At 33.3% G+C, this 25225-nt stretch overlaps 2 protein-coding genes across 2 annotated transcripts in view; one reads left to right on the top strand and one right to left on the bottom strand.

The window, feature by feature from the left end:
* LOC143070612 (fibrinogen-like protein 1) overlaps positions 1 to 25225 on the bottom strand; it is a 355424-nt gene that overhangs the window by 142097 nt on the left and 188102 nt on the right. The window lies entirely within an intron of this gene.
* LOC143072189 (uncharacterized) lies at positions 659 to 21326 on the top strand. The gene is made up of 3 exons (XM_076247011.1): positions 659 to 1071; positions 14572 to 14790; positions 18529 to 21326. Exons 1-3 carry the CDS (start codon positions 666 to 668, stop codon positions 19221 to 19223), a joined length of 1320 nt encoding a protein of 439 aa, XP_076103126.1. The 5' UTR covers positions 659 to 665; the 3' UTR covers positions 19224 to 21326.

Below are 25225 nucleotides of genomic sequence, written 5' to 3'. Positions count from 1 at the left end.
GAACATTCTATATCTTAAAATTGGTACTTTACTTTGAAGTCGCCGGGAAGATTATTAGTTAAGGAACAAGATAAGCTAAGTTAACAACATTGATAGATTAAAACCAAACAAATCGGGAAGTTATTAACTACCTTGACTGGCTATATAGCCCTCGCACGGTCGGAGTAGTGGAGTAGACTAAAGAGACTCACAGAGTCAGAGGCGGCCGGGATTTATTGGTGCCCCCCTTTTTTTCGGGAAAATTTTGTTGAGATAGGGAATCTCTGAAGCATGACTGGAGAGGGCCCCACTTTTGAAAATTTGTTGATCCGCCACTGATTCATCTTTCGATCATTTGTTTTGATTTTTAAAAAAATGGGGGTGGGGGGTGCTGACTCGGACTTTTCCTTTTATTTATCATTTGCAGTATTTGGGTCTCAAATCATTTGAAAACGATCAAGAATCTGCTTTGATGTGGTTTTAAAAAGCTTTTATGAGCTAATGAAGCCTTTTACGAAAAGAAAAGTCAGTGATAAATTAAAGTGCAAAATATTGCACCATGTGTCGTACGAAAAAAACAAGAAGTCCGAACATCTTACAAAAAAAAAATACTTGAAGAAAGACCTCTGGCTACATCCTTAGCTTAAGCGTCTCAATGACAAAGATTACAAAGTGGTCGAAGAAACATGGCAGCGACTACAAAATTATTAGGACATATGCGTCGTATTTTAAATGTACGGCGTCGTGTTATTTCGTCCGGAAAATTTTTCTCTAGCAGAGATACTGATGAGGGGATGGAATCTTTTTTAAATGATTACACGGATTTGGAGTTTCGACCACTCCGCATGAATGCCTGTATCTTTGGAGAATCTTTCACCAACGCACGGATACACTACGATGAATTTTACTTTACTGATCCAGCCACTGGCAAAGAAAGTGTGCCTACGATTGAATTAAAAAACTTGTTTCATCATGGAATGGAAAAGTTGGAAAAATATGTCAGAGGAGAATTCATCATAGGCCCTGAGAATAAAAAAGATCAAGATTGTTTAAGTTCGGTGTTGGCTCTGCATTCCTTCATTCGAAATATAAGTAAGTTCTTATATATTTTGAGGTCACCTGGCTGTTGCCATTATCTAGTTTCTCTGGCCTGTTAGTCCAAATAAATATGACGTCTGGCAAGGCTATTTTAATTTTTTCCTGGGAAGTCGTAACAGGTCCGTTTGCGCCCAATACACTTTCGCACCCTACACGTTCGCACCTTGCACATTCGCACTCAAGGTCCATTCGCACTCTACACGTTCGCGCCAAATTTTAATTCAAATTCCAGTTGAATAATTGGAAAATCATGATTGTTGGTGCTTTGGTGTAAATACTGAATGTTTTTATAGCTTGGTATGAGTAGAACATTGAAGATTTTAAATGAAAAACACAAAAGATAATTGATTTTAACAGCTTGGTCCCTTTGATCTAAAACAATGAAACATTAAAATATAGCAATACACGAATTATAACCAAAACATGATCAAATTAATTCAACACACAAAAAAAAACCCAGTCAGAATCTCACTTTATTTTGAAACAAGTCAGTGAAACAAAACTATAGCAATACACTAACCGAAACATGATTAAGAGATATTCAACACAAAATAAATCTTTGACAGAATCCCACTCATGACTTGATTTATAAAGGATTTTTTTTTTAACAATACACTTTCCGAAACATGATTAAGATTTATTCAACACAAAAAAAAAATGCTGTCTCACTTTACTTCGAGACAATGACAACAATTATACTTATAAGAATACACTTGCCAAAACTTGATTACAAAGTTATTAAACACAAAACCAATTAAAATTGGGCGCGAACATGTAGGGTGCGAACACTACTTTCATGACTTCTGGGTACGAACATGTAGGGTGCGAAAATGAAAGGGGGCGAACTTGAGTGGGTACGAACGTGAATGGGTGCGAACGGACCTGGATTCGTCGTAGGAAGGCGTAGAAATTAAAATAGCCTTGCTAGACGTTATAATTATTTGGACTAGTGGCCTATTATCAATTTGTTATTCACATTGTAATCCCTGCTGAAACTACATACATATGCATGGTTGGAATATCAATCTAGTTTCAAGACAATAACTTATGTGTAATTGTATGGATCTCTCTGAAATTGTACCACAATGTACCATATAACAAAGGGGAGGCTGGGATTTATCATTAAGTTTTGGGTTAATTGCCCAAAATATGTAGGAATAAGGGGCCAAAAAAGGGCCAAAAAGAAGCATGTTTCTAGTTTTCAAACAATCATGACAATAACTTGTGTTTAACCCTTTCCTCTATTGAATTTGTTTTTTTGCATACTTGATTCGCATACGGATTTTTCAATATAATATGCTTTAAAGTATTAATGCATTGCGAAAAACAAGTATTTCATCAAATAAATTTTAGTCGGATATTCCTATGATATTCCTTTTCATATTGGATACAAATTTTGTTGAGTCTACTGCAGACACTTTGTAGTCAAATCATTTCAACTGAGGCACTACACAGGCGTCAAAAGGCGTCATTATGAAGTATAGGGGGTGGCGTCAAAAGGCGTCATTATGGAAGAAAGGTTTGGGGGGGGGGGATTTTTTGTTTACCATTTTTTTAAAGGGCTTCCTTTTTTTCAAAATTTTTCAAATTTCGGATTTTGTAAAGTTTCAAGAAGAAATCTTCAATTGCACAGTATTGTGCAATAGATTTGTTAGATCTTTGACCACATTAATTTTGTGACAAAAACTTATATTATGTCAAAAATTTGATCACAAATTAGACACAATCCAAATTTAGACAGAATCAAGCTTGAATATTGTGACCAAATTTGCCACAACTGTTCAGGGTTCAACCACTGGGGTCGTATAAAGCTGCACCCTGCGGAGCATCTGGTTAAATTTTTCAATAGCAAAATCGCTTGTTAAAGTAGTACCCCAGCTGACTGTTGGTCTTTTAAACTTTTAAACTAAATTAAAGACTTTCAGTCAGGGGTACTACTTGTACAAGTGTATTTTATTTACTTGAAGAAGTAAAAAAAAATATACACATATAAGTAAATTTGTAGGATACTTATACAAGTGAATTTTATTTACTTGTATAGGTAAAAATAAAATTGGCTTAGTTATGTCCCTTAGACATTAAGAATTTTTTACTTGTATAAGTAAAAAAATCATCCTTTCTTCTTTTCTTGAATTCTTAAGATTTCTTTGCTCTAATAGAATTTTAAATTGTGTACCCTTTGCAGATGTCTTTACTAATCATTTAAGTGTAATTTCATGGACAATGAAAGTCCCATTTGTCTGTTATCTTCTTAACACTGCTCATTTACAAGCCCCGAAGGAGCAATTTTTGAATGCCTTGCGCAAATATACAAGATCTTTGCTCAATTAGTTTCTTTGATGAATTAATGAGATGAAACATTGAACTTTAATGAAAAAATTTGAGCAAACCTGGGAAAAATCATTAAAGGCATGATTTTACATCTCAAAACTTGAGGATTTTTGTGGGATTGTAAGAAAAATTTACTTATACAAGTAAATTTTTCAGAAAATTAAGGGGAGATTATTCAAACATTATTTATTTACTTATATGTGTATATTTTTTTTCACTTCTTCAAGTAAATAAAATACACTTGTACAAGTAGTACCCCTGACTGACTTTAGAAAAAATTAAGATCTAAATTGAAATTTTCAGACGAATGAGACAACCAGTTGCTGGGTTGCTGCCCTAAATTTATGAAATTGGTCATTTTTGTTGAGCCTTCGACTTTAGTCGAAAAAGCGAGACTAAGCGATCCTACATACAGTCGTCGTCGGTGTCGGCGGCGGCGGCGGCGTCCACAAATATTCACTCTGTGGTTAAAAGTTTTTGAAATTTTAATAACTTTCTTAAACCATACTGGATTTCTACCAAACTTGAACAGAAGCTTGTTTATGATCATAAGATAGTATCCAGAAGTAAATTTTGTGAAAATAAAATTCCATTTTTTCCGTATTTTACTTATAAATGGACTTAGTTTTTCTGCGGGAAAACATTACATTCACTCTGGTTAAAGTTTTTAAAATTTTAATAACTTTCTTGAACTATCCTGGATTTCTATCAAACTTGGACAGAAGCTTGTTTATGATCATTAGATAGTATCCAGAAGTAAATTTTGTAAAAATAAATTTCCATTTTTTCCGTATTTTACTTATAAATGGACTAAGTTTTTCTGCGGGAAAACATTACCATGATTACATTCACTCTGTGGTTAAAGTTTTTAAAATTTTAATAACTTTCTTAAACTATCCTGGATTTCTACCAAACTTGGACAGAAGCTTGTTTATGATCATTAGATAGTATCCAGAAGTAAATTTTGTAAAAATAAAATTCCATTTTTTCCGTATTTTACTTATAAATGGACTTAGTTTTTCTGCGGGAAAACATTACATTCACTCTGTGGTTAAAGTTTTTAAAATTTTAATAACTTTCTTAAACTATCCTTGGTTTGTACCAAACTTGGACAGAAGCTTTTTTATGATAATAAGATAGTATCCAGAAGTAAATTTTGTAAAACAATAAATCCAACACATTCACTCTGTGGTTAAATTTTAAAAAAATTTGATAACTTTCTTATACTATTTTTAATTTGTACCAAACTTGGACAGAAGCTTGTTTATGATCAAAAGCTAGTATCTAGAAGGAAATTTTGTTAATATTTTGTACCTGTGTATCTGTATTTTACTTATAAATGGACTTAGTTTTTCTTCCAGTTAACATTACATCCAGTCTGCAGTTTTTGTTTTTAAAACATTTATTAGATTCATAAACTATCCTGGATTTTTACCAAACTTGGACAGAAGCTTCTTACAATCAAAAGATAGTATCAAGCGGAATATTTTTATTGATTTTTTCCCTCAATTTTGTTGAGCCTGCAATTTACAGCAAAAGTAGGCGAGACACTGGGTTCCGCGGAACCCTTACAAAATTTTAGGAAATTTTGTAGTTTTTTTGTCTCGCCTTGACGGAGTCAAAAAGTGAGACATAGGTATGCTGTTTCCGGTGGGGACCGTGACAGCTGCGTCAACAATGTATTAGTTCATTTTTAGTTTGTGATTAGGTCTAGTTTATCATGTTTATCAATGTTTATGGTGAAACACATGTGGTAGGTCAATCATATTTGGTATGCAGTTGTATAAGCATTGGCACATCTCCTTTCCATGGAAATTATATGGCCCTGCCCCTTCAGTCATGTTCTATTGACTTTGAAACTTTTTCTTATTAAGTTTGACTCTCCCAAACAAAGTTTGGAGACTTATTGTTTTTCCTCAATTCTTATTAGTGGAAAGACCTAGATTGATTTTCTTCTGATTATTTTTTTTTCCGCTTAATTTTTTTGTTTATGATAACATTCAGTCTATACGCTTTTGAAACTGACCCTGTTTAACCGAACACTTTTCTTTGTAAGAGTTATCTCCCCAAACACTTTTTATTCTTATGAGATCTCATCTGCAACCGTAAAAGAAAGCAACAAATTTATTTTTCCGAATTGCTCGTTATATCCTCAGGATGTTAGGTTTTATTTTGACCGAAGCTTTACGAAGACCCCATATGAGAGTTATCCCCCCTTTTGTATTGAAATAAGTGAAATAAATTTGTAAATGGAAAACCATAAGTGATAGAGGCCTCAGGTCTTTTGATTTGAGGTCCTTGGTCCAAAAAAATGAAAATGAGGTCAAGGTCAAATATCAAGGTCATGTACAAATTTTTGATTTTGGCCTTTTATCTCTTATTTTCAGAAATCATACAAGATATCGACAAAATATTTTCAGACAACTGTTAGTTGCTTCAAAAATGTACATGTCGTTACACATAAATTTTACTTAAAAGTGTACGTAACATTTAATGTGAGTTTTCCCCCGTTTTATATCTAATATTAGTTGAAATGCATGGTAATATAACTCATTAACAATATAAAGTAGAGGCCTAGAGTCTTTTGATTTGTGGTCCTTGGTCCAAAAAAATGAAAAATAGGTCAAGGTCAAAGGTCAAGGTCATATTCTAAATTTTGATTTTGCCTCATTTTCAATTGTTTTTATAAAGAAATGGGGAATGTGCCAAAGAGACAACAACCCGACCATAGAAAAAAAAACAACAGCAGAAGGTCACCAACAGGTCTTCAATGTAGCGAGAAATTCCCGCAACCGGAGGCGTTCTTCAGCTGGCCCCTAAACAAATATATACTAGTCCAGTGATAATGAACGCCATACTAATTTCCAAATTGTACACAAGAAACTAAAATTAAAATAATACAAGACTAACAAAGGCCAGAGGCTCCTGACTTGGGACAGGCGCAAAAATGCGGCGGGGTTAAACATGTTTGTGAGATCTCAACCCTCCCCCTATACCTCTAGCCAATGTAAAAAAGTAAACGCAAAACAATACGCACATTAAAATTCAGTTCAAGAGAAGTCCGAGTCTGATGTCAGGAGATGTAACCAAAGAAAATAAACAAAATGACAGTAATACATAAATAACAACAGACTACTAGCAGTTAACTGACATGCCAGCTCCAGACTTCAATTAAACTGACTGAAAGATTATGATTTCATCATATGAACATCAGGCACAATCCTTCCCGTTAGGGGTTTAGTATCATACCATCATAACATATATGAGAAGAACATAACCCGTGTCATGCCAATAACTGGTTTTTGAATAAATGTGTTTAGTTCCGATGCAAAGACCCTATAAGTGAATCAACGCCAAAATATGCAATCTGTAATGACCTGACAACAGTCTCGTAACTATATCCCTTCTTAATATAAAGTCTATTCAAAGGTTTTGTTAGTTTTTGAGGTGAATACTGACACCTTTGTGCTTTATAAAGAATATTTCCATAAAAAATTGGATGTGAAATACCTGAACGTATAAGAAGTCTGCATGTTGAGCTATATTTACGAATGATGTCCTTATACCGATGATAAAATTTAGTAAATGTTTTGACTAGTTTGTGATATCGAAAACCCTGGTGTAATAATTTTTCAGTAATACATAAATTTCTCTCGTTAAAATCTAAAACATTGTTACATACACGAGCGAATCGTACATATTAGATATCGACAACATATTTTGTATAAATTGTTAATAACAACATGTCGTAACTTGTGAATTTTTGTTAAAAGGATGCGTAGACATAAAATGGGAGTCTTCGCCCCTCTTATGGTTAGCAGGTTAGAATTAAGCGTAAAGTGATATAACTGATTAACTATACATATTTCAGACCTAGGATCTTTTGATTTGGGGTCCTTGGTTTATGACCTTGAAATTGAGGTCAAGGTCATCAGTAAATTTGAAGTTCTAGATTTTGACCTTTGCTTAAAATTCATATATGGACCATAATTTCTAAGTAGCAACATTCCAGCAGCACCTGCATACGGGGTATATATCTCCCAATTGATACGATATTCTCGTGCTTGCATTTCCTATCATGATTTTCTTGATAGAGGTTTGCTGCTCACAAGGAAGCTATTAAACCAAGAGTTCCAAATGGTGAAGTTGAAATCATCCCTTCGTAAATTTTACGGACGCCATCACGAGTTGGTTGACCGTTATGGAATAACCGTTTCACAAATGATATCGGATATGTTCCTTACGTCGTAACTACAATCCCCTTCCCTTTCATGAATATGACCTACCAAATTAGACTATTTACCGGATTTGTAATCACTTAAGCAACACGACGGGTGCCACATGTGGAGCAGGATCTGCTTACCCTTCCGGAGCACCTGAGATCACCCCTAATTTTTGGTGGGGTTCGTGTTGTTTATTCTTTAGTTTTCTATGTTGTGTCGTGTGTACTATTGTTTTTCTGTTTGTCTTTTTTATTTTTAGCCATGGCGTTGTCAGTTTGTTTTAGATTTATGAGTTTGACTGTCCCTTTGGTATCTTTCGTCCCTCTTTTGCTATTGGGCCCGTTTCCTATAACGATAGAAAAGTGATAAAAATGTGTATTACTGTAAGAAAAGTTGTAACTACATCTAAAGATGCCTTTATTATACCCCACGCAACGAAGTTGCGGAGGGTATAATGTTTTTGACCCGTCCGTCCGTCAGTCCGTCAGTCCTGTTTCTTGTCATCGCAACTCCTCTCAAACCACACAACAGAATTTCACGAAACCTTTTCAGATAATAAGGACATACTATGTAGTTGTGCATATCGACGGGAAATTGCGATTCAATTTTTTTCCTAGGAGTTACGCCCCTTTGAACTTATTTACTTTAATGTACTACTGCAACAGTTTGTCATCGCAACTCCTCTCAAACCACACAACAGAATTTCACGAAACCTTTTCAGATAATAAGGACATACTATGTAGTTGTGCATATCGACGGGAAATTGCGATTCAATTTTTTTCCTAGGAGTTACGCCCCTTTGAACTTATTTACTTTAATGTACTACTGCAACAGTTTGTCATCGCAACTCCTCTCAAACCACACAACAGAATTTCACGAAACCATTTCAGATAATAAGGACATACTATGTAGTTGTGCATATCGACGGGAAATTGCGATTCAATTTTTTTTCTAGGAGTTACGCCCCTTTGAACTTATTTACTTTAATGTACTACTGCAACAGTTTGTCATCGCAACTCCTCTCAAACCACACAACAGAATTTCACGAAACCTTTTCAGATAATAAGGACATACTATGTAGTTGTGCATATCACGGGAAATTGCGATTCAATTTTTTTTATAGGAGTTACGCCCCTTTGAACTTATTTACTTTAATGTACTACTGCAACAGTTTGTCATCGCAACTCCTCTCAAACCACACAACAGAATTTCATGAAACTTTGTAGATAATAAGGACATACTATGTATATTGACAGGAAATTATTATTCAATATTTTTTCTTATACAATTTTTTTTTCTTATACTTAATTAATTTCTCCAATGACAATGTGGGGACGTGGGGTATGTGAGTGTGCTCACTAAGGTTCTTTAATTTTTATCAACAATACAAGTGTATGCTGCTCTTCCCTAGAAAAAAAATTGAAATTAACAAATTTCGAAGATTATACGACCGTATTTTAGTGTCTTTTCTCGCGTTACTTTTCGCTTCCGAAGTGCATAACGCTGACTGATTTATAGATAATCGTCACCGACAAATTCATAACTTTTGCTTTCAAATAATAAGAACATCGACCAATAAGAATAGTCAGAAGAAAAGGCAGAAAACTTTAAGTATTTCTGTAGCAGGTGTAAGAACACTAGCGTTACTTTGGTTTCCGATTTCGTAATGCAAATTTTAGATCATAAGATGATGTAATCTGCTTTGTTGTTATAGAATTCTTTATAACAATATGCAAATATAAACTCTCGCGAGATGTTCAAACAGGTAAATCAGAGATGATTTACATTCTAGTTTTGTTCTTCGTAATAATAAAGTTAGAAAATGACGTTATCGTTATGCGTTACATTTCACATGAAACAGAAGTCCAGTTAATTCCTTTTTTTTTTATTAAAATTGTTTTTGTCGTTAAGTTCTAATCATTTCTGGTCATACGTGAAACATGTGACTAACATGTGATCACGCCCTTACGGCCGGATATATGAAATACTAGGTCTAAACATTGTTTTTGTTTCCAACGGGATGTTAGCAAACATAATCTGTAGACTTGTTTCGTCTTGTTTAAAAAAGGAAAATACAATTTTCAAAGAGATTGCGCCGGGGGTCTATTATTTTTCCTATGTGCATAACGTTACATACGATCTTGTGTGAAAATAAATGCCCAATGACTTGACAAAATGGATTTCAGATTTGACAGACGTTATAACACACTTCGTTTCCGGATAACGATGTAAAGGGTCCTTGGAAAATTCAATCGACATTACGTCTCTTATCATTGTGCCGATGCTCGTTGGATTGATTTTGCTTCAGCAGTAAATATTACTGGATATTTTAGGTGAATAAAGATAATTTAATAAAAAATACATGTTAATATACCGTTACACTTGGAATGTACAAAGGTGACCACCAGTACCTTTGTCACAACTTTTAATTATTTTTTTTCATTCATGTTCTGCAAACCCTTTTCAGAAACGCAATAAACTTGTCAAAGGAGAAGTAAACTTTTACCATGCATGACTTGAAAGCAAGTACTTTATTGATTTTAGCCCACTAAAGTAGGTTAAAATGTGGAAACCATGTAGATGGTGTACAGGTCACAAATATCACATGGTGCCTATTTTAAAGATTTTTATTCCAAGTTAAAAGTTTTTTTCTTTACTGGATTTAAAGAATTTTACATTGCCAATGATTTGGAATAAATTGTATATAACTGGAATTTCAAAACAAAATATAAATACATTTTTTTGGCTAAAACATCAAGATACAACGATTATGGTATCCTGTATCAATGAAGAAAATATGGAAATTTCTGAATAAATTGTACTAATTGTTTTCGAAACAAGCACATATTTAGGAGTTTTATAATACTGTTACATTTAAGATGGATTTTAAGAAAAAGTATACTGTTCAGATTATTTTAAGCAGATTTTGCAATAAAATAAAACTAAAAAAATGCTTTCAGTTTCTTATGGTTTCCTGTCGCTTTTAAAAAAAACTTTAATTTAACATTGAAAATAGATTTTAAATATTAACATGAAGCAAGTAACACTAGTAATGGTGTTCATTTAGGTCTTTTGAAATATATTGTGCAAAATAAAGAAAATAAAGATTGGTTTTCTGTTTGGTTTCCTGTCACGTAAACGGTGAATCAAAATGTATTAATTTTTTCTTGAAAAACTCCATTGTTCCATTAATACTATTCTAACACCAACACAACCCACAGAATAAAAGTTAAAGTTTTAATTTAGAACTTATAAAAAAGGAAAGAAAAAGAAACCAAAGGCCGAATACCAAATTATGGTTCATTTATACATCATAAAGCAATAGGAACTGATATTTTCAAATGAATTTAAATATTTGTTTATACCAAAATAGATCCTTACTGGTGGAAAGACCTTCAATTGTTCTCTGAACAATTCGTTTTTAATTATTTTTATTATTCTTCATCTTCCTCTTCTTCTTCCGCCACTTTCAAAATGAACTTGTCCGCAGCATTTCTCCAAAACCACTTATCAGATTTACTTAGGGTTTCATAGAATGTTAGACTAATACATTGTTATATATATATCTAGATGAGCTATCAATCGTTCGTTTGTGCATTGGGGTCTATTAAGGGGTATTTTGGGGGGCAGAAAGAAGGGAGTGGTTTACCATAGAATCCTATGGGATTTTATTTTCTAAAATTTTCAAATGAATATAACTTGAAAACTGTAAGTGATAGACACACCCAGTCTTCAGAAATGATGATAGGACAATATAACAAATCACATGAAATATAGGGTGAGTCCCTGTGGGGGTCATCCCCACCCCATCAATTTGAAAATATGCTATTATCTTGTACACAATCCAGATCCCCACCCCTAAACCATATATATTCTCGAATGGGACGATAAAACAAATCAAATGAAATAAAAGGGAAGTTTCTAGGGGTCACCCCACCCCGTTGAATTTGAAAATGTCTAGATTATCTTGTAAACGGTCCAGATCCACACACCTAAACCATATACATGTATATTCTTGTAGGGGACAATAAAACTAATCAAATGAAATAAAAGGGAAGTCCCCAGGGGTCACCCCCACCCCTGGCCCATTCAATTTTAGAATGTGCTATTAACTTGTAAATGGTCCAGATCCCCACCCCTAAACCACATACATGTATATTCTTGTAGGGGACAATAAACAAATGAAATGAAATAAAAGGGAAGTCCCTAGGGAGTTGCCTCACCCCCTCTTGTTTGAAACTAGTAAAAGGTCAAGATCCCCACCTCTAAACCATATATATATTCTTGTATGGGACAATAAAACAAATCAAATGAAATAAAAGGGAAGTCCCCAGGGGTCACCCCTACCCCGTTCAATTGAAAATGTGCTATTAACTTGTAAACAGTCCAGATCCCCACCCCTAAACCATATAATATTCTTGTATGGGACAATTAGAACAAATGAAATGAAATAAAAGGGAAGTCCCTAGGGGTCACCCCACTCCCACTTGTTAGAAAACTTATAATTGGTCAAGATCCCCACCCTAAACCATATATATATATTCTTGTATGGAAGAATAAAATACATCAAATGAAATATAGGGAGAGTCCATGGGGGTCGTCCCACCCCCACATGTTTGAATAACTTTTAAATGGTTGAGATCCCCACCCCTAAACCATATATATTCATGTATGCCTATGGGACAATAAAACAAATCAAATGAATTGTAGGTAAAGTCCCTGGTGGTCACCACCACGGCCTCCTGTTTGAATACTTGTAAATGGATGGGACCATAGGAAAGGCGAGTTATGGGAGCTTTGTTTGTGAGACTTCGTAACAGCATCCTGTTACAATTACTTCTTGTTTTAAACATGTTAAATGTATTAGTTTAATTGTGATTAGGTCAGTTTATGGGGAACCACAAGTGATAGGTCAATGATATTTGCTATATATGTAGTTGTGTAATAATCGGCATACCTCATTACCATGGAGATAATTTAGCTCCGCTCCCTTAGTCATGGTCTATTGACTTTGAAACTTTTGCTTAATTTACATGTATTAGTTTGTGATTAGGTCAGTTTATGGGGAACCACAAGTGGTAGATAAATGATATTTGGTATGTAGTTGTGTAAGCATCGGCCCTTAGTCGTGGTCTATTGACTTTGAAATTTTTTCTGACTTATCATGTATTAGTTTTTGATTAGGTCAATTCAAGGGGAACCATTAGTGGTAGGCCAATGTTAATTGGTATTCAGTTGTATAAGCATTGGCACATCTCATTTCCATGGAGAATAGTTGGCCTCACCCCTCAGTCACAGTCTAATGACTTTGAAACTTATCTTAGTTTATATGTATTAGTTTGTGATTAGATCAGTTTATGATGAACTTCTCATGTTATTAGTCAATGATATTTGGTATGCAAATTTATTGGCATTTGCAAGTATCGTTTCCATGGAGATTATATAGCCCCACTCCCTCTTATTGACTTTGAAACTTTTCTAAAGTTTACTAGTTAATGCATATATGTTTGTATTTAGATTTGGGAACAACTTATGGTAAGTCAATGGTCATGATGGTATTTGGTATGCAGTTGTATTTAAGCATTGGCACATCTCATTGACATGGAGATTGTTTAAGCCATGTAACTCAGTCATGGTTCATTGTTTTTGAATATTTTCATAACTTGTGTAAGATGTTAATGTATTGCTATTTTGATTTCAACATTTGCATAATCAAAATTAACAGTTTATGGTTATTTTAGATAGAGATAAACTGTAAACAGCAATCATGTTCAGCAAAGCAAGATCTACAAATAACATGAATAAGTCAACATGACTTAAACATGTTAAATCAGAGTTATTGTTCTTAAAAGCAATTTTTTGCAATTTATTTAACAGTTTTCTGCTTTTGATTTAACTACTTGGCCAAATAAGAAACTGATATTGCAAGTGGGGCATCCATGTACAACTTCTTGTTAGTACTTGTATTGTCACTTGATTATAAAGTCAGGATGATTGCTTTCAAAATATTTTTTTGAACCGTCCTGTTTTTTGTCGAGCCTGCAACTTTATTTGCAGAAAGCTAGACATAAGGGTAAGTGTAAGTGATCAGGCGGGGACAGTGTTAACTTACTTCTTAAAAGCTTTCTATTTTAGAAGGTGGAAGACCTGGATGCTTCATACTTTGTTTATAGATGCCTTATATCATGTATATGTTACTAAGTTTCTGTGTGTCATATATGTTGATTGTCCTTGACCTCATTTTCATGGTTCAGTGACTACTTGAAAACAAAGTAAAGAGTTTTGTAATGTTAATTTGTCTATTATTATGATTAATAGGATAACCATATTTGTTATGTGCGTAGCTTGCAAGGTCCTCATTGCCTGTCAGACAGTTTTCACTTGACCTCGACCTCATTTCATGGAATAGTGAACAATGTCACGTTTTGGTGGTTAAGTCAATATCTCAGATACTTTAAGCAATAGGTCTAGTAGATTTGGTGTATGGTTCGACAAGGGACTTGTTAATGAATTATGCAGAAAACAAAAGGGCCTGGAATGGTGTAATTTTTATATTTAATCAGATATTTACCAGCTTGAATTCATGTTCTAACGATCCTTTAGCAAAAAAACTCCGCCACCATGCTGTGTATCACCATAATTATATCAAGTACTAAGTCTTCAATATATCGAAACAGAAGTTTATTCCAATAAGCTAAAGTTTAAGTAGGGGATAAGGTATCTGCGCAATACTAGGCGGTTTTGTCATAGAAGACCAGTTAGAAATAAAAAGTACAGGTTCCAGCCACGATTGGGGAGGAAGTTACGGATCAGATCTACTCTAACATCGACTCATTAGGTTGATTTTCTAGGCTTTTAATTTATATAGATATATATTTATTAGCCATCTTACAAATGTATATATACATACTATTGACTATTTTAAATGTTTGATTTTTAGGAAATCATGAAATGGCACTGAAAGATGAGGATGAAGGAACAACAGTCTTAGATGATAAAGAGTGTTATGTTGCAGTTCTGCTTACAAATCACCTCTTATCACCTTTGATACCTGGACATGATTACATCATTGATAATAAATATCATGACAAGCCTACATATTGTCCTTGTTGGTCCAGATCTTGTCGTAAAATAGTCAACTATGGAAGGACAAGTATAGGTAAATTAATATGTTTATTGTAGCTAGTATATATATACATGTATATGCCTTATAGTAATTCACTATTTTAATGTTATAAATTTCATTTGAAATTGTTAGCTTTGATAGATTTTATGATCTGCAATATAACAATAAGGTCTTTCCATTTCTGAATAGAAAGCTAAATTCATATTGTTATGATTATTATTGATTTTATTCTGATCATATGGTCTGGCCTGGGACGAAAGTCGCAGAAAGCTAGACAGGGATTGCTTTTTTGGCAGCGACAACAGCTGATCACAGCCGCTGCAACATTTGTTAATTTTTCTGCTATAACATGTATAAGTTAGTTAGATGTAATTGCAAATTACTAGTTTGCTTTAGATCAATGATATTTTGTATGAAGTTGCATTGCTATCAGTACATACAAGACTGGTGACTATTTCGAGTCCCTATCCCCTAGGTCATGGACCCTGACTATTAATTAATTTGAGATTTTAATGTTATAAAGTTTTCTGCTGAAGTTAGTTTGATTGGATCCACTTATGATAGATCAGTGATAGTTTATATAAAGTTGCATTACTATCAGTTCATATCAGTTTGATGACTATTTTGATACCATGCCCCTAGCATCCTAGGTCATGGTCTAGTGACTTTGAATCAGTAAGTTATTATTAATGTTAAGTTTTTCTGCTTAAGTCAGTTTGACAAGAACTACTTGTGATATAGATCATTGAATGATATTTGATGTAAAGTTGCATTTAAACTTTCAGTTTGGTGATTATTTTGAGGACCAGTTTCCCCTAGGACATGTTCCAGTGACTGAATAAATTGGCAGTTTTCAATGTTAAGGTTTTCTGCTAAATTTATATTGATCATGTTGATAGAAACTTCTTACAGTAACAATGATATTTTGTATCAGGTTACATTACTGTCATTACATCTCAGTATGCCTACATACATTGATTGAATGCCCCGCCCAATAGATCATAATAAGATTATGGAAATGAAAATAGTGAGAGAAAAAAACATTGAAGTACTGTCAGAAAAAATATATCAGATCTAGACTAGCTATTAAAATGACTGGATCTGTGGATCACTACATCGATGATGTTTTGTTTTTCATTGTAGCATATATAGTCATGATATTAGTATTGATATTTTGCTTGGTTGCTATCAGTGAAAGCAGGTCTTGTACAGATGCATCTACCCCAATAAGTTTGCCATTCATTCACAACAAGTAAAGGGTGGCTAAAGCTAGTAGTACTCTAAAAGATTTCAGTCCTTATCATTGAACCTTTAATTTTCTCATTGATTGCACACTGACACATATATTGAAGATTTGTACCTCCTAATATAAGCATACATTGTATTTGATAATTGTTTCCCTACATTTGTATAGTGTTGAAAAACTTAAGTTGAAGTTAATAATTTTTACGCCCCAACCACAAATGGTGATGACACATTTAAAAGTTACCCTTGTCTGTACGTTAAAACCTACTTCCAAACTGAGAGGTTAGGTTTTACATTGAGATTAATTTCTTTGGAGCTAAACACACTGTATCAATGTAACATGTGTAACTTCATTATTGGAAGTGCCTTGAACAGTACTGAACAGTCATTACGATACATTAGATTCTATTTTACACTTGAGTGACTGATTAAGCATGTTAAACACTGTCCCAGGGTTGAGATCAACATGTTTAACCCGGCCACATTCTGTATGTATGTGCCTGTCCCAAGTCAGGAGCCTGTAATTCAGTGGTTGTCGTTTGTTGATGTGTTACATATTTGTATTTAGTTCCATTTTTGTACATGAATATCAGAATTAGACCCTTAGTTTTTCTTGTTTGAATTGTTTTACGATTGTCATTTCGGGGCCTTTTTTAGCTGACTATGGGGTATTGGTTTTGCTCATTGTTGAAGGCTGTACATTGACCTATAACGTGACGGTACCCAAATTGCACCTATTTTTACAATTTTTTCACCTACGTTTTTTTATGATAAAGACAAAAATGTTCATTTTGTGTTTATTTTGTAGCGGTATCCTTCTTTATTTTATAGGCACACCAATTTGATATTTAATCTATATGGAATCTTAGAAAATTTGGTCTAAACTGACCTCCAAACCATCAATGATTCTGAAATGAGGAGTACCCAAATTGCATCCATGCTTAAATTCGCATCGTCAAACCTCTAATTACAGAGCTTTTGATTATTTTTTTCAAATATTTGGAACAATTAGATATTAGTCCATGCTTACTCTTTTTTTTTTTAAATGGATACTTGTAACATATTGTATTTGATCATCATTTTGAAAAGATGACGTTTTGATAACGTCGCATGGCGACGTTTCACTACATTTTGCTTTTTCAGTAAACACTTTATCTATTGATAAATACTGCGAACGTTTTGTGCATATCTAATTATTTTTACCTATGTTGAAAGATGTGCATAGTATCAAATCACAAAAATACAAACTGTTTAGTCCCTAGGAAATCTTGTAAGATGTCCGCTGCTATTGGCTTTGTAATTTGGGGACTTCGTGCAATTTGGGTACCGTTACGTTAGTCATGTTAGTTGTTAATTTCTGTGTCATTTGGTCACTTTTGGAGAGTTGTCTCATTGGCATTCAAACCACATCTTCTTTGACATGTTTCTTATAATAATATAATATATAAGCATGTTATGTTTTGTATAAAAAATTAGGTTCATTTCTTTGGAACTTAGTGTATAGTGTATCAAAAAACTTGTAGATAATTAGAGTGAACTAATTTATGTGTGGGAGTGATATTATGAGACTCACCTGAGCCTCTAGTACTGTCTTTTGTTTTCTTCTCAACTGAACTGGTATGATTTTATATTTGGGTTATAGATTTTGTAGCAAGTGATCAGAATATGCATTATATAAATTCTTTCCGCTTGGTTTTAATCATGTAATGGATTTGTGACCTTTTAATCATTTTTAACCAGATTTTTGTGACAAAAATGTCGGTTATTGATTTGGTGATGGGCAGTCGGGCGGTTGGGCGGCAACCAAATGTTGTCCGTGCATTTACTCATGAACTGTTCCACCAAAGCTTTTAACATTTTAATATGTTGTTAATGACAACAAAATGAAGGTCAAGTTCAAGAATGACGATTTTGACTTTTACTGTTCAGGAGTTATGGTTCTTGAAAGATTGAAAAATTGTGTTTCCAGCTGTGTCCGTGCATTTACTCATGAACTGTTCAACCAAAGCTTCCCAAACTTTAATATGTTGTTACTGATGACAAAATGGAGGTCAAGTTCAATAATGACGATTTTGACTTTTACCGTTCAGGAGTTATGGTTCTTGAAAGATTGAAAAATGGTGTTTCCAGGTGTGTCCGTGCATTTACGCATGAACTGTTCAACCAAAGCTTCCCAAATTTTAATATGTTGTTACTGATGACAAAATGGAGGTCAAGTTCAATAATGTTGATTTTGACTTTTACCGTTGAGGAGTTATGGTTCTTGAAAGATTAAAAAAATAGAGTTTCCATTCGTTGCATTTACTCATGAACCATTCAACCTAAGCTCTTTCAAATTTTAATATGTTGTTACTGATGACAAAATGGAGGTCAAATTTGATATTGACGATTTTCACTTTCACCGTTCATCAGTTATGGTTCTTGTGATATTGCCAGGACTCCCATGAATGTTAATAAATCCAGTTTGCTGTCGTTGTGACAGCCTCTTGTTCAAATTTCATATTAGAATATGATTTGTTTTTTCAGGTAACTCTAAAATGTGGTATGGATATCCAGATGTTGTTTTACTTCCCAACACTGTTATGGTAGAGCAGGATTTTAAACAGGAAGCGGAAGACAAGGAAGAAGTGCATGACTTAAAAAATGAGAAAAGAGCAGCTGAAATATGTGAACTTAAAACAAATCAAAACCTTAATAATGAACGAATTGCAAGTCAAATTATATCTCAAACCATTACAGTTTCACTATACACATCTGCATTAAGAATAAGAAAGCCAGAACTAGGAATTCCAGACATTTCTTTGATACCATCTTTGATATTGACTCCTTCAACTTACTGTATATATATGTATGACAACAAACATGATATTTTGTTAACTAGTGGTCCTAATCCTACATACTTGTGGGATGACTCAGGTGTAGGGTATCGTTTCAATAAATCAGCTATTATGCATATATGGATGGCTATGAATCATTTCCAGTTGTTACCAAGTCTTGACCCTGCACACATTGAATTTATTCAACAAAGTTCAAATTTTAATAAACTCTGTGAAATGAATGGTTTAGAACTCCCCAAAATAGCTGGTCATATACTATTTCAGTCAAAATTTGTTAGACCAGAGAAATTTGGCTTCAAGAATCGTAATACAAAACGATTGGAATCTTCAAGGTACAACACAATGAATACTGCACATACAAACTCAACCAAAAAAAATGATTGAGAAACACTATCAACTTACAAAAGCCTGAATAGACAAGTTTTTGTCTAAATTATATGTCCACTTCCTTCTAAGGGGAACAAACTGGTTACCCTTAATTCCTTTTTCCTAGAAGTTCTTCTCATACATGTCATACAGTTATTGAAGGTCAGAACATTTTTTATCTGTTGACTAGCATATATATCAGCTTAGATATTTCACATGTGGATGTACCATTATGCTGCATACAATCATGACCTGTATATGACCTTGATATTCGACCATGAGTTCAATTTAGGATTTACATAACAAACCTTGTTAGTTGGGCAATGATTTGTTTTGCTTTTTTACAGATATATTTTCAGCATATATGTTTTGCTTCTGAAAGGCTTTTGCATTTGCCATGTGAAAATACCATTTATTAGATAAATTGTAATGCATTGTCATATTCTCCTTGTGACCTGGACCTATGACCATGATGACCTCAAGGTCAAATTTTGCTTTTCTTGTCACAGTTAAATCTTTTAATACCACCACAAAATAGTTAAGATGTTTCTGTGGTTGTTCCTGATAATGTGATAGTCAAGCATATTGATCATAAGTCCAAACATAGTCTGGGATTGATTAGGAGGTTCAGGTCCCCAGTGTTTTTAGAGACAGGACAAATAGGCTTTTTCTCATATATATTAACCCCTTAAAGAGTTAAAGCCTTAATTGATGAATGCTACCTATTTATTTTGTAATCAATGTCAAATAAACTACTGTGGATTCATTATTATTTGTTGGATACCAATTTTCGTGGATTTCGTGGGAACAATCAAACCACGAAATTTAATATTCAACGAATGATAATTTTTCTGTAGGTTTGTATGCAGACTTCAGCAAAACCACGAAATTTAATATCCACGAATATGCGAATTTTTCTTAATCCACGAAAATTGGTACCCACGAAAATAAATGAATCCACAGTATCAAATAATACTGGAAGTGACATTTTTTAAACTGGAAGTAACAAATTATCTCCCTTATTTAAAACGATTTGTGTAGAACCATATTTTTTTTTATGAAATCAGCGTACAAATACTATCATTTGATACTGAAAATGACATTTTAAATATTTTGGGGTTGAAAACCTTCAATTGTTCTGTGAACAATTAGTTTTTAATTTCTGATGGTTTTGTTTTTTATTGCTGGGCTTGAAAAGCAAACATATTTATAATGACGTGATATAAGTTTGCGGGTAGAATTCTAATAAAACTGATTTTATTTTTCTATTTTTATCTATAGGTTATGACTTGAAATAGGGCCAAATTTTTCTATTTATAATTTTTGTAATTATATAACTTTGATTAATATTTTTATTTTCTGAGAAAATGATATGAATGATTTCTCTCTTAGAAATTAAATGATACTACATGTATAATCATGACAATAATGTGCAAATTTGAGATAGAAAACAGTTATTGATGTTATGTTATGTGTATCTGTTATTTGTTATTTTTAATGGTAATCAACAAATTATTATTTATTTATTACGTGCATTAAGGGGACTGAACATTTGACTTGCAAAGGTGGGATGTTGTAGTTTTTTATGAAAAATATTTTGATTCTGAACTTTTAAGAGAAAACATGGCAATGATTGTTAGTGAAAACAATAGTCTTATTTATAATTTTTGTAGTAAAAGCTTAATGAATGCAAATATTAGTGTTTGTCTTATCCGAAATATTAAAATAGACTTGCAATGGAGAGGCTAATATCTTATGATTTTAAGATCCAAGAGAAGTTATTATATTATTGTTTAGTAGTGAGTGCTGTAATTGTATAGTTTTTATCTTATTTTAGATGTTATTGTTGAAATCAATTAAATTAAGTTATTATTGTTCATGTTGTTACAATCAATTGAATTAAGATGTTTTATATTGCTGAAATAAATTTTAAGATTTTTACTTGAAAATGCTATATATACAGCTGTAAATATATTTCCTGTATACATATTAAAATTATTTGTACCAATATTTAATCATTTACCAAATGTATATGATATATTAAATATAGGTAATCTCCACTGATACTTCATGTAAACACATTTACCATTTCTGATGCAATTAAATTAAATCTGCACTTAACTTTGACTTTTTTCTCACTTTCCCATGTATAGTGGCAAGTTTCTAAAAGAAGCTTAACTTGAACCTGTTAAGCACAATTCCTCAAGGGACCCATAGAAGATACCTTATAGGACATGACTGTTTTACTAGGAAAACTGTACAGAATCCTGACTATTGATCACATATCCATTCTTTTTATTATACGACCGCAAACAAAATTTTGGGATTGTATGGTGGTATCATGTTGTTGTGGTCGTCATTGTTGTCGGCTTCATCATTGTCTGGGTCATCGTCTGAAGAAACGTTGTTCCGAGATGGTACAAGTATTGACCACTGCTATGCATGGTTATATAAAAGGATGAGAGTAATTTTTATGAGATATGTACATCATCACGTTTGTGTAATAGAAATATCAACTGGTTATATGTAATGCTCCTATTTGTTTTCAGTTTTAAAATTCTATTTATAAGAATAAAGCAAATATTTATGTGAATAAATATCACCATCCATAGTTTGTGTCTTTTATAATTGTTTTATAAATGAAGTACAGTAATATCCATATTTCCAATTATCACAGGTAAGCTAATTGTGGGCTATAAATAGATTACAAACTGAGCTGAAATTGTATTTTGTTATAAATTTTATTTCTTTAAAAATTGAATATCAATGAAGATAATCATTATTGATTAGATATTATTGCATCAAGTTTACAGTATGTAAACAAAAACAAAATGGCGTCCATAACATGTGCACGTGTTACGAATTTATATCTGACAAAAGTCAGGTTTCTGCTGTCAAAAGGGATTCACATTTATATTGCAATAAATTATTCAGGAGGTGGTACAATCAGGTTACATTATGTTTCTATGAATGCATAAGCAATGCACAATACCACCTGTACTGACAAATCGATATTGAAAGTACGGGTTATTTGTTCTATTTTAAAACTTGTACAAAATCAGTTCAAATTCCGAGAATCCCGGATGACGTAGTCGAATCTGATTGGCTTAGATAGAATAGTGATTTCTGGGATTTTCGACTTTCTATTTTGGATACGCCAAGATATTTTTTTTACTAGTCCGTCGGGCATATTGGGTTACAAGTTTTGGTTGCCCGAGGCCTAAATGATGTAGTCCCGGGCGTCGGGCTAGTGGATTTTTTAACCCCTGATCCTGGAACTTTTGTTGCAGAAAACTCGACATAGGGATAGTGATCCAGCAGCTACGGTGGCAGCAATGTAAGCTTACTTCTTAAAAGCTTTATTTTTTAGAAGATGGAAGACCTGAGTGCATCATACTTTGTATAAGGATGTCCCATGTTATAAAGTTTCCGCCGGTCACAAATGACATGTCAAATGTCATTGACCTCATTTTCATGGTTCAGTGACTACTCGAAAAACAAGTAAAGATTTTTTGTAATGTTAATTTCTCTCTTATTATGAGTAATTAATAACTGTAATTGGTATGTTCATACCTTGCAAGGTCCTCATACCCGTCAGACAGTTTTCACTTGATCTCGACCTCATTTCATGGATCAGTGAACAAGGTTAAGTTTTGGTTGTCAAGTCCATATCTCAGGTGTTATAAGCAATGGGTCTACTATACATGTATTTGGTGTATGGAAGGATTATAAGGTGTACATGTCCAACTGACAGGTGTCATCTGACCTTGACCTCATTTTCATAGTTCAGTTGTTAAAAGTTGAGTTTTTGGGTTTTTGTCTGTGTGCAATAGGTCTACTATATTTGGTGTATAGAATGATTGTTAGGTGTACATGTCCAACAGGTAGGTGTCATCTGACCTTGACCTCATTGTCATGGTTCACTGGTCAAAGTTAAGTTTTTGAGTTATGCTTTTTTAGCTCACCTGGCCCAAAGGGCCAAGTGAGCTTTTCTCATCACTTGGCGTCCGTCGTCGTTAACTTTTACAAAAATCTGCTCCTCTGAAACTTCTGGGCCAAATTTAACCAAACTTAGCTGCAATCATCATTGGGGTATCTAGTTTAAAAATTGTGTCCGGTGACCCGCAAAACCAACCAAGATGGCCACCACGGCTAAAATGTATATTTTGGCTTATAACTCTGAAACCAAAGCATTTAGAGCAAATCTGACATGGGTTAAAATTGTTTATTAAGTCAAGATCTATCTGCCCTGAAATTTTCAGATGAATCGGACAATGAGTTATTGGGTTGCTGTCCCTGGATTGGTAATTTTAAGGAAATTTTGTCCGTTTTCGATTGTTATCTTGAAAATAATTATAGATAGAGATAAACTGTAAACAGCAATAATGTTCAGCAAAGTAAGATCTACAAATTAGTCAACATGATCAAAATGGTCAGTTGACCCCTTTAGGAGTTATTGCCCTTAATAGTCATGTTTTACCAATTTTTCGTAAAATTTTGTAATCTTTTACAAAAATCTTCTCTGAAACTGCTGGATCAAATTTAATAAAACTTAGCCACAATCATTATTAGGGTATCTAGTTTAAAAAATGTGTGCGGTGACCCGGCCAATCAGCCAAGATGGCCGCCATGGCTAAACATAGAACATAGGGGTAAAATGTAGATTTTGGCTTATAACTCTGAAACCAAAGCATTTAAAGCAAATCTTACAAGAGGTTAATTTGTTTATCTGGTAAATATCTATCTGCCCTGAAGTTTTCAGATGAATTGGACAACTGGTTGTTGGGTTGCTGGCCCCCAATTAGTAATTTTGAAAGAAATTTAGCCGTTTTTGTTTATTATGTGGAATACTATTATAGATAGAGATAAACTGTAAACAGCAATAATGTTCAGCAAATTAAGATCTACAATAAAGTCAACATGACCAAAATGGTCAGTTGACCCCTTAAGGAGTTATTGCCCTTTATAGTAAATTTTTAGCAATTTTCATTAATTTGGTAAATTTTGGTAAGTTTTTACAAAATGTTTTCTTCTGTAAGTAAAGGGCCAAGTTCATTACAGATAGAGAAAATTGTAAGTATAGCAAGAATGATCAGTAAAGTATGATCTACAAAGTTACACATCACGATCACCAAAACACAATTTTGTCATGAATCCATCTGTTTCCTCTGTTTAATATGCACATAGACCAAGGTGAGCTACACAGGCTCTTAAGAGCCTCTAGTTTAATACTGTTTGCAATAGGTCAACTATATGTGGTGCATGGAAATATTTAAAGATGTACATGTCAGTCTTACAGGTTTTGTTTGATCTTGACCTAATTTTCATGGTTCATTGCTCAGTGTTAAGTTTTTGTGTTTTAGTCTGTTTTTCTTTAGCTATAAGCATTAGGTCAACTTTATTTGTTGTATAAAAGAATTGTAAGTTGAACATTTCAGCTTGTGCACTCTTGTTGGTTATTATCTTGAATATCATTAAAGATAGAGAAACACTGTAAACAGCAATAATGTTCAGCAAGTAAGTCAACATAACCAAAATGGTCAGTTGTCTTGACCCCATAAGGAGTAATGGCCCTTTAAAGTCAAATTTTACAATTTTTCGTATTTTTTGTAATCTTATCTTTGAAACTGAAGCAAAAGTATAACGGCTACATCATTTCATGCATCAATTTTCAATAAAAAAAAATATCAGGTGAGCGACACAGGTTCCTTGGAGCCTCTAGTTCGTTTTTGTCATGGCTATGTTTTTTTTATCTTCGATCATAAATTAAGGCCAATTATGGGATGCTGTTGTACACTCATATTTGTGTTATTTAGAATGAACTTTAACGGGAGAAAGATACGCATGAGTATATATCAATTTTTAACACAAATACCGCTATCGTGATAAAGTACAGTGTAATATTTTCAAAATGCAATGTCTAAATTATATTTGACAGGTCAATTAACCTATACGTGTTACTTAACACTATACATGCCTAAATAAAATTCACAAATGTTGCACATCTGACTGAACGCTAT

The sequence above is a fragment of the Mytilus galloprovincialis genome, chromosome 4 (genome assembly GCF_965363235.1).
Source record: "Mytilus galloprovincialis chromosome 4, xbMytGall1.hap1.1, whole genome shotgun sequence".
NCBI lineage: Eukaryota > Metazoa > Mollusca > Bivalvia > Mytilida > Mytilidae > Mytilus > Mytilus galloprovincialis.
Note: the sequence above shows the minus strand (reverse complement) of the source record. Positions and strands in the feature narration are given on the sequence as shown.